This window comes from Impatiens glandulifera, chromosome 7 (assembly GCF_907164915.1).
Source record: "Impatiens glandulifera chromosome 7, dImpGla2.1, whole genome shotgun sequence".
In the NCBI taxonomy this organism is placed as follows: Eukaryota; Viridiplantae; Streptophyta; class Magnoliopsida; order Ericales; family Balsaminaceae; genus Impatiens; species Impatiens glandulifera.
Genome location: NC_061868.1, coordinates 28,383,474 through 28,394,361, shown reverse-complemented (window position 1 = coordinate 28,394,361; position 10,888 = coordinate 28,383,474). Strand labels below are relative to the sequence as shown.

The following is a 10,888-nucleotide window of genomic DNA, read 5'->3' as shown; positions in this document are numbered from 1 at the left end:
CATGAGGATTCGCCTCGTTCAAATCGAGTTTTCCTTTCCAAGTCTCCAAGTATTCGAGATATCCCTTCAAGCTCGCTCCTCCACTTCTCGACTCCTTTTCCAATATGTGTAATGAAAAAGGTTAATTTGGTCAAGGCAATCTACAAATATCTCAAAACCAAGAAAACTATTTTAGGTTAAGAGATTAATGAAGGGTTTAAGAAAGCTAAAACACAACACATTATGTCCTCGTACGAATTTCCCGTTCAATGTGGGAGGTATCTTAATGTGAGCCTTTCAAATCTTACATTTTTATGGAATATTCACCTTATATACTTTGATAGCGCAAATCACTCATGTCATACTTCTCTCAGGTCACATGTATATGATTGACAATACATGTACCATGAAGACCTAAGCCCATTTTAGGAAAATATCGCATCTTAAGCATCATGTTCTAAATCGAATAACCAAAGTAAGAGAAACTTGGAGTACCTAAAGGATTTGATTCAAACGTCAAACTTATTTCAAAATCATTCAATTTGACGTCTTGATTGGAAATGTTGGAGGTTCCAACACCACTCGCAAAATACACCTCCCCATCAACCGTAATCATAAAACCATTGGACTTAAATATGAGTTTATGATGCAATGTGGAAATCACTACCTTTGCCTTGTGTAGCCACGACCTTTCGAGAATTACATTGTATGACAGATGCATTTCGATAACGCAAAAGTCAATCTCAAAGGGCACGTCCGACACCTTGATCATTGTCTTAAAATTCCCATGAATTTCTTACTCGTGATGTCGAAGCCACGTACACACAAATCTGAAAGGACAATTGATTCTCTCTTAGTGTCAATCTTCTCAAATGTCCTCGAAGGGCATATATTCAATCTTGAGCCATTATTAATGAGGGCCATCAGAACTATCTTGCCCTCCATTTTCACTATAATGTATAGCGTTTTTGCATGACCTACTCCGAAACTTGAAAAATATGCATCATCAAACTCAATTTTTTATTCTTTCATGGCACCATTAATCATGCCCACTAGCTATTCGGGAGTTGTATGGATAGATATATCAACTTTTGTTAATTCTGTCAACATCATCTTTTTGTGCTCAATGGAGTACATGAGCAACTCCCAAATTTATATATTAACCTAGTTTTTTTTAGTGTCTCAATAGATTGTTGCTTGCATTAGTCGTTATCAGATCATCAATATTCTTCTCGACTAAGTTCTCAAAAGGGGTCAACTGCCCAAAAAGAATAGTCTTCATGAAGCTAAGTTGGAAATATATTCCTCTTCTAGTCACATTGACCTCTTCTCCAACTTTTTCTTTTTTCCGACCTCCTTTATTCAGACGTTGATCTCTCAGAATTGTGTACCTCTAATTATGCTTTTTCTTTTCCTCAGCGTTCTCTCTTTCAACCACCTAAAATTTGTCATCAACCTTCTGTTCAAGTTGTACCAGTCTTCTTGCAATCTCTTCCCATAAATCAACATCTTCCTCGATCACATATTGTGTGTGGACTTCTTCCCAAAAATCTGTTATTACTCATGTCAATTCCTCATTTTGAATTAGGCATAAGAAGTAATCGTTGTTAATCGTTTCCTCACTAATTTCCAATAAGTGCACTTTGTGGTTATGTAAAGAGTTAGTCCTTGACTTTGGTTTGGGAACTACCTTCTGGTCAATGAGATCTTGGATTTTGTCTTTCAACACGTAATAGAAATCGGTCCCGTGACCCTTCGTCTGATGGAAAGCATGTCACCATTCTATCCATCTATTTGATACTACATTCTCTAGTATCAGTGTTAGTGGTTGGATCAAGTTCTTATCTTTCTACACTTCAAAAGCCTTGGAAATTGACATGCATATATCATCATAGTTCCATTGTGATCTCATAGAAGGAGTCACTATCTTTGAGGTATGAATTGATTTGGCCTTAACTTGTTGATTGTCAGCTCTACCGACGTTCGTTATTAGCACGTCACACGTATCTCATGCATCCGCCACAAAATGAACTTCTGCCTTTGGTTTTCAATGGCCTCACCTTTCATTACGGTTAGGGATCATGTACCCTTTTTTTCCGCCTTCTTGATTATTGCGTTGTCAAAATGAACTCCAACGCACATAATCTCCGCCAGCCCTAAATAATCCTTGACATACATTGGTTTGCTATTGGTCATCTTGGAAGATGGATGTTGCTAGGAGAGTTTCACAGTTTCACACATGTAAACTGACTAACTAAGGCTAAAAGACATAACACTGGTTTGTATAACAAACGAATGGAGAGGGGTATGATCCGCTGGGCGTTCTAAGCACTTTTGGGATGAGGTAGTTCACATAGCCTGCCTGCTATTTGGTTAATAGGTGTCACTTCTATTGAGTTTCAGACTCCAAATTCAGTATTGTTGGATTCTCCTACTGTTAAGGAATTAAACCACATGCTCCACCGCTTGTACATGTTCTCAAATTGTATTTACCATTCAAATTGTCAACTATCATTTCCATATGTTCTACTTCAATCGTCAAATGGTCTATTTGACCTGCAATATATTTTGATTGTCATAATAGGATTTGAATGTCTGGTTTTTGGCCAAGCTTCATCTATCATTTTTTTCTTAATTCTTGCAAAAATATATAAATCAAGATTAATATTGAAAAACATTATTTTTTATTTTATTTATTTGACTTGATTTATTAATATTTATATCTTTTATATTTTATTTAAATAATTTGAAATTTAATTATTTTAAATTTACCTTTCAATTAGTTATTTTTTTTTAATTATGTGCAATTAGTTTGTATATGTATATAAATTTAGTAAATAATTTCATTAGTTAGAAATTTATTTAAAATTATAAATTATAGGGCAAGAAAATGAGTGTTTACATATTTATTTAAATTATTAATATTAAGTGTGTTTAATATATTGAATCACTCAATTTATATATTTTATTTGCTTTATATTATTCAGCTTATTTGTTAAATACTAAACTACATCTAATTTTAAATATTCTCGATCATTTATTATTTAAAAACCACTTTTGTACCGAAATTATATTATAAGGTGAACCAAAGTGGTCCATAATATGAAGTAACCAATTACGTCATGGAAGAGATATACAAATATTTATAGTTTATTCCTTCTTTTATTTTATTGTAACGTGTCTATTCATACATCCCAAAACGGAAAGATTTAGTTTGGTGTTGTTTTTTATTTAATTGAAATTCAATTGAATTATATAAAATTCATTAAATTAGCTCATATGAAAAAATATTACATAATATGCTATTATTAGAGTTTGTTAATGTTGGGTTATTAAGGATTTTATTAATTTAAAAAAATATATTAATTAAAAAGTATGTTATTTAGGTTTTTATTGGTTTTTTAAATATTTTATAAAAAAAATAATATTTGAATTTTTAATTAATTTATTATTATAATGTCTTAAAATTTAAATTTTATAAAAATTAAATAAAAATATTTTAGTAGTAAAAATTAAATGATTAGATAATTAATTGAAAAAAAAATTAATATAACATGATAAATTCCTTTAAGAAAAAACCAAACAACCCAATATCAAATTAGGTTTTAGAGTCATGTATATTTACTAAAATCTTAATTTTCAAAATAAAATTATTATATATATTGTATAATGTTTTATAAATTTTTGTCCCATCCAGGTTCGATTATGTGAATATAAATAAACAGGTTTGCTCACACAAAACTATAATAATCATAATTTTAATAAAATTAAAATATATACATAAATTAAATATATAATTATAAATTATATAAACAAATTCACAGTATATAAAAAATATTAATATATTTAAGAAAAAATATATTAATTAATTTATAATATACATTTATTAACCAATTAATTAACTAATAATATTAGATTTTTGAAAGATTTGCAACACTTAAAAAATGGTTATGATTGCCTCACACTGGATTATAGCTAATGTGTTAATATATGTATAATCTGTTTATTATATTAATTAATATATTCTTATATTATAATATAAATATGAATATAAATTAATAATTTATTATTTCAAATTTTAATAAAAATATGTTTTGCCAATAATAATTACATAAAGGAGATGATAAAATAACATATTTTATATTTAATTATTTTTTATAATTTCCTTTCATGTACATAAGAAATAGAATAATTTAAATTATATTGTATATTATAATATACCTAAAATCATGATTAATTTATACAATATCATATGTTTAACACTACTTTTAGAATTAGGAAGATATATTATTAACATTTTTTAATATAATATTATTACTACATTTAAATAATTAATTTTTTATAATTTATAAGTTAATTATTTATTATTAAAAATAAAAGACCATATATATATATATATATATTTAAAAATTAAAAAATTAAAAAATTTATTTTAATTTAATCTTAAAATTAATTACATAATTATTTAAGTTATATTATTGTAATATGCTATTTAATCATAACTAAATATCTATTTGTCCAAAATATCTTTTTAGATAAAGAAAATAAGTGTTTAGTAAATTAAAATTACACTATATTTTTTAATTTATTTATACTTTATATTATTTGATAATATATATATATATTAATTTTATAAGATATTTCAAATTTCTTAATGATTATATATTAGTAAGAAAACAAAAAGAGCCGTGGGTTTTGATTAGATTAATATTAAAAGTGAGAACTACTATACAAGTTTTATTTTGCTTGTGCAATTCAACTTAATAAATGCGTTTTTTTTGTAAAAATAATATTAAAAAATTAAAAAACTCAACATCAAATCTATCCACATGCCCGCACATTAGCAACGCGTTTGAAGTTTGAACATGTTTTGTCCATTAATATGTTTGACTATCCGACTAGTTTGACTGTAAGACAATAATTGATGAAATTAAGGCTTTATCTCATGGAGGTATTATTTAAATTAAATTCTTAATCTTATCTTCAATTTAATATTTTTGTTTAAAGAAATTATCATAAATCACCATTCTTATTCTTAATATCTTTAGTATTTTAGGCATAAATTTTACCACTTGATTAACCTATCTTAAACCTTAGTATTTTAGGCATAGATTTTACCACTTGATTAACCTATCTTAGTGCATTATTAAATACAAATAATTCTATTTATTTTATTTTCATTAAATTATATATTTATAACCGTATATCAAACCAATTATATATATATATATATATAAATACCACTTTAATTTTCTTTTAAAATTTAGACATAATAAATCTAGAAAAGAATTTATAATAAACTAGAAGATTTGCACATAATAATATAAATTTATATGAATAAGATATTAGAATAAAAAATAAAACACCTTAATTTCATATTTTATTCACTTGGATAAACAACTCATTTTCTCACTTTTTTTTTCTTTCAATGAACCTCTCATGTAATGACTTTACACTTTGATGAATCAAATATTTGATTCATATTTTTTCATTGTTACCGGCCTATTATTCATCGACAAAGCACACATCCCAATCATAATTGGTTAAATGATTGTACTTGTTTTGTTAGGTTGAAAGTTCGAAACATATTTATGCATGAATTTTATTTCTAACCGTTTTAAATTTATGGACTGATTAACCCACCATTCGACCAAAGTATTCATTACTCTCACATATATATATCCAAATTAACCATATCTATCGATCCGACAATCCGGACACTTTGAAATTAAACATCATTATATATATATATAAAATTTACAAAAAAAAAATAACGATAAACAACGAGAATTTGATGTCATAAATAATGTTAATATGATCATTAATAATTACTACTTAAAAAAAAAAAAAAAAATTACCCTACATGAAAAAAGGTTTTAGCCCTATAAATAGAAACCCATTTAAGGGTAGGTATTCTTATATTGTGTCTCATTCTTTCTAAACACAATAAAAAATGAAAATCCCAACTCCACTTGTTCTCATCCTTCTCTTCTGTCTCCAATCTGCTCCGGCAATCTCCGGCGCCGCCGTTCGCTGCAACCCACAGGACAAGAAAGTTCTTCTTCAGATCAAGAAAGACCTCGGAAATCCATACCACTTATCTTCATGGAATACCCAAATCCAAAAAGATTGTTGTGACTGGTATTCTCTAGACTGTGATCTCAAAACCAACCGTGTAATCGCCCTCACTATTTTCCAAAGCAATCTCTCCGGCCAAATCCCTCCCTCCGTTGGTGACCTTTCCTACCTCCAGCAAATCGTCTTCCACAAACTACCAAATCTCGTCGGTACCATTCCCCAAACCATTACCAAACTCACCCACCTTACACGGCTCGACGTCAGCTGGACCAATATCTCCGGTCCAATCCCCGATTTCATTAGCCAGCTTAACAATCTCAATACCCTCGATTTATCTTTTAATTATCTAACCGGTAACATCCCTTCTTCCTTATCGGAACTGACAAATCTAAACTATCTCAACCTCCATGGTAACAAACTCACAGGCTCCATCCCTGATTCCTTTGGGACATTCAAAGGAAATCCTGACTTATATCTAATTCTTTCCCACAATCAACTCACTGGGAATGTTCCTAAATCTCTTGCAGACTTGAAATTAACTAAACTTGATTTCTCTCGCAACAATCTCCAAGGTGACATTTCATTTTTCTTCGAACCTGACAAGGAGATTCAGATTGCTGATTTTTCTAGGAACATGTTCCAATTCGATCTCACTAAGGTTGTTTTTCCTAAGGCCTTAACTTCGCTAGACATTAATCACAACAATATCTACGGGAGCCTCCCCCAAGGGCTAACGTTCTTGAACCTTCAATTTCTAAATGTAAGCTACAATCGTCTCTGCGGTCAGATTCCGGTAGGAGGACAGTTGCAGAGCTTTGAAACGACAGTTTATTTCCATAACCGTTGCTTGTGTGGGGCTCCATTGCCGGCATGCAAGTAGATCGATTGGATTTGTATTAAAAAAAGATGAAGAAAGATTGAATCTTGTTGTTGGTCTGTTCATCTCATGGGAAACCATTTTAAAGATTGTTTGTTTATTTAATCTAAGAGCAGTAGATTTGCTTTGAAAAACTGACTCTTGCAGATATTTCGCCCATCCAAGTTGCTACACTTCATTAATCTCAAGAAATAAAGCATTAGTTTAGAGACTTTAAGATAACAGGTTTTATTGATATAATCATGTTTTATTTTATTTCATTATTTATTAATTTATTAAAAAGAATAGTATAACATTATAATTTAATGTTTAAATTTAATTAGAATGTATTAAAATATATATTTCATTTTATGAGAAAATATCATTATAATAGAGAATAACAAGTTAGAATTAATGTAAAATTTCAATGATTTTATTTGTTTACATAGAATAAATATATGAATAGTGGCTATATGTTAGTCATTATCTATCTTTCAAACTCTCAAACTAAATGAATAAACTACAGTATATTGCTTAATTAGGCTCACAATTAATAATATTTTTTGAAATAAATATGTTCATATATGTCTAACTCATAAATGAGTACTATTACATTGTAGCAATAAGTCTCCTTCTAAAGACATAGTTCTTAATTAACATGTCTTTAGTAAAAAAAACAAAACTTGTTTACTATCAACTCAATATTAATGTGTTTAATAAATATTTTATTTTAAAATTATTTGAGAGAAATTGTTTCAATGGTATAAAAACATACTAATGATAGTAAATAATATGTTAGCCACAAAGTAAAAAAATAAATATTGTTTTTAATATATATATATATATTAGTCCAGGATATTCTCTTTAAAAAAAGTTATTACATGAATTTCAAATACCATTTTGAAAATATTTATTTTAATTCATATATGAATTAAGGATACTCTATATTGGTGTTTCATGTAAAATTTTTCCCTATTTATCACCCCATCTTTGTCTAAGCAAGATTAATCATACCGCTTTCTTCTAAATATATATAATGGCTATGACACATTTACATATGGGAGAAGTGACAATCCTACATCTATTTCCATAGTACTTATATGATGTAGCCTTACATTGGTATCACCATAAGAAGGTAGCGTACCTGTAAACTATCGATAAACTCACATCAACCTTTATAGAACGGTTCAACATGCATATCAGTTTAGAACGACCTGAGAAGAAGCTCAAGAACATGAAGCAAGGTGAGAATGAGAAATTTCCGGTTTTCATCGAAAGATGGAAAACTGTTGCTAAAGAAATCGATTCTTTACCTAACGAATAAAGACAAATTGATATGATTTTGGATAATGTTAATGACCGATATTCTATTGGATTTGCCGTCAAAACCTTCCAAAACATGAAGAAACTCCTCAAGACTAGTAATAACCTTGATGAAGAATTTGAAAAGAAAAGGAATGAGGGTAAAACCGTGAAGGCATATACCACTCCTCTATGACCTCAAAAAAGGATAAAACCAAAGTTTATCAGGTCACAACTGTCTGGAAAGCTCCAGCCTCTCTTAAGCCAAGTCCAATCAAACCTGTATCGGTTAAAACATATGTCCCGATGGCATCTAAACCTTCAATATTAAAGGCCATAAGACCTCCCAGAACTTTTGATGATTTGGGTGTGACCATGAGTCAAACACTTTCTCTCCTCTAACAAAAAAATCTAATCAAACCCTTAACTCCAAAAGAAGGTAAAGAGTTCCTCAAAAAATTTGATAATTCATGGTGTGTATACCATTAAATGAAATGTCACTCTACTGATAATTGTATTGCCCTTAAGCATCGATGCCAAAACCTGATTGATCAAAACATCATTCCTAAACTCGAGATCGTGAAAAATCCGTTACCCGATCACCAGGTAAATATGATCTCTGTGGATAAACCTATTGATAATATTGAAGTTAATATTTTTAATACATGGCCTAAAAAGGAGGATCGAATAATTCCACCTCCGCCGATATTGTCTTGGAATTGGTGGATCCCTTATAATCCCAACATGAATTCTCCAAGAATAAATGTACATGAAGTCTTAACAACCCAAAGCAGATCTAAGTTTTAACCTAATCTATGATAACAAACCCTACCAATACGACTAATCTTCTTGGACCATCTAATGGCCTAAGAAAGGAAAATGAGCCTAGAGCTCAAAACCCGGGAGTTAGTCTTCTTACACAACTAAATAAGATAAATGTCAATATTTCCATATGGAAAATCCTGATGTATTCTATAAAACACAGACACACCGTGTTAAATGAGATAACCATGGAAAGTATACCATCTAACACAACCACTGAAGAATTGGTTGTAATTATTTCAGCAACTTCATAAGTCAACATGATAGGATTTGAGGTTAAAAATTTATCTGTTCCTGACGAAACTCATGCTAAGGCACTCTATATTTCTGTGAAGATGACCGATAAAGTTATTCCCATGACTTTAATCGACAATGGTTCAACACTAAACATATGTCCATGGAGGAGTCTCCAAGAAATAAGAATCTCCGCTGATAAAATCATTCCATCAGACCTGTGTCTGAGGCTTTGACAATTCTCGTTGGGAAATTATGGGTAGCTTTAGAACAATGATTTACGTTTCCAATATACCATTTAAGGTAGAATTCTGCGTAATAAATATGCAACTATCATACAACCTAATCTTGGGAAGACATTGGTTGAATTAGGCGAAGGCTCTAGCCTCCATCTTGCATAAAAAAATACGATTTATGGCTAACGGTAAACTCATCACCATAGAAGGTGAGAAATATGTCACGACCATCGTTGGTTCAACTCATTCCAGTAACCCATGGGTGGAGTTAAGTGGATTTGATGTTTGTCCTATATTTAGGCAAAGTCAGGATTCGTCTCACATTCCTGACTTTACATCATACAATGTCATGTCCATGCGTCTCATGCAGTAAATGAGATATTTTCCAAGAATGGGTCTAGGACCAAACGCTGCTGGCACACCTTATTTTCCTTGGTCCTATTATGACTCAAATAATTTCGATATTGGATATTCTCTGACAGGTTGTGAATATTCTAGAAAGGTAAAATATTTAAGCAATATTGATATGATCGACTTCAACAATAAAAGGGGGGTTGAATATTGTTGAGCTAATTATCACTTTCAAATGGATTTTAATCATGTTAGAGATGAATATCTGTTTCTATTCTTCACAAATTATCACAAACTCTTGAACGAATTTAAGTGCGGAAATGCTTGCTAAATTTGAAGCGGCAGATGCATGACGGGAAGATGTATGAATGAAATAGCCAAAAGTTTTATGGATGTTCAGAGATAAAACTCATACGTCACCCTTTCTTCTGTTTCTAGAATGATTTTTACTAGAAGACTTTGATTCGTATAACAACTACATAAACCCGATCAGAATACAGAATTTAACAACTGTTTGTTTCTGAACTCCTAGCTATCACTCTATTGAATAGACAACCTCTATTCAACTTACAATACTAAAAATACACTCAGGTAAAACAATAAACAATAGCTCAGCCTAACTGAGTGAATTACAGAATGATCTTAGAAAGAGAGTAAACATAGAACTTAGCAATTCGTAATTCGTGCATTTTCGAGTGCAAAAGAGAGCAAGGAATCGAGAGATTTGCCGTTGTACTCTACTGCTCTTTTATATTGAAGCGTAGTAACAGTCAAATATGAGTCTTGTATATGTGTCAGCTTTCCAATGGATGTACGCTAGGTGTACGGAATCGTACGCAATAATATATTCATTGGATCGTGGCGAACCGAATTGTACTACGGAATATTCGGTAGAACGTGGTGTACTAAAAGATATAATACGTTCTAGTGGAATAATAGAGTACGTGGTAGTTATACAGTTTTGGCATGTTAAGCTGACACGACAGCCTTCTAATAACGAACACTACTGCTCGCTATGCTGATGAGCAGA

The 10,888-nt window shown here is 30.3% G+C and overlaps 1 protein-coding gene across 1 annotated transcript; it reads left to right on the top strand.

Moving 5' to 3' along the window:
- Positions 1-5,914: 5,914 nt before the first annotated feature.
- On the top strand, positions 5,915-7,020 carry LOC124946085 (polygalacturonase inhibitor-like). Its single transcript, XM_047486649.1, has one exon. The coding sequence runs from the start codon at positions 5,933-5,935 to the stop codon at positions 6,935-6,937; it is 1,005 nt and encodes a 334-aa protein (XP_047342605.1). The 5' UTR covers positions 5,915-5,932; the 3' UTR covers positions 6,938-7,020.
- Positions 7,021-10,888: the final 3,868 nt, after the last annotated feature.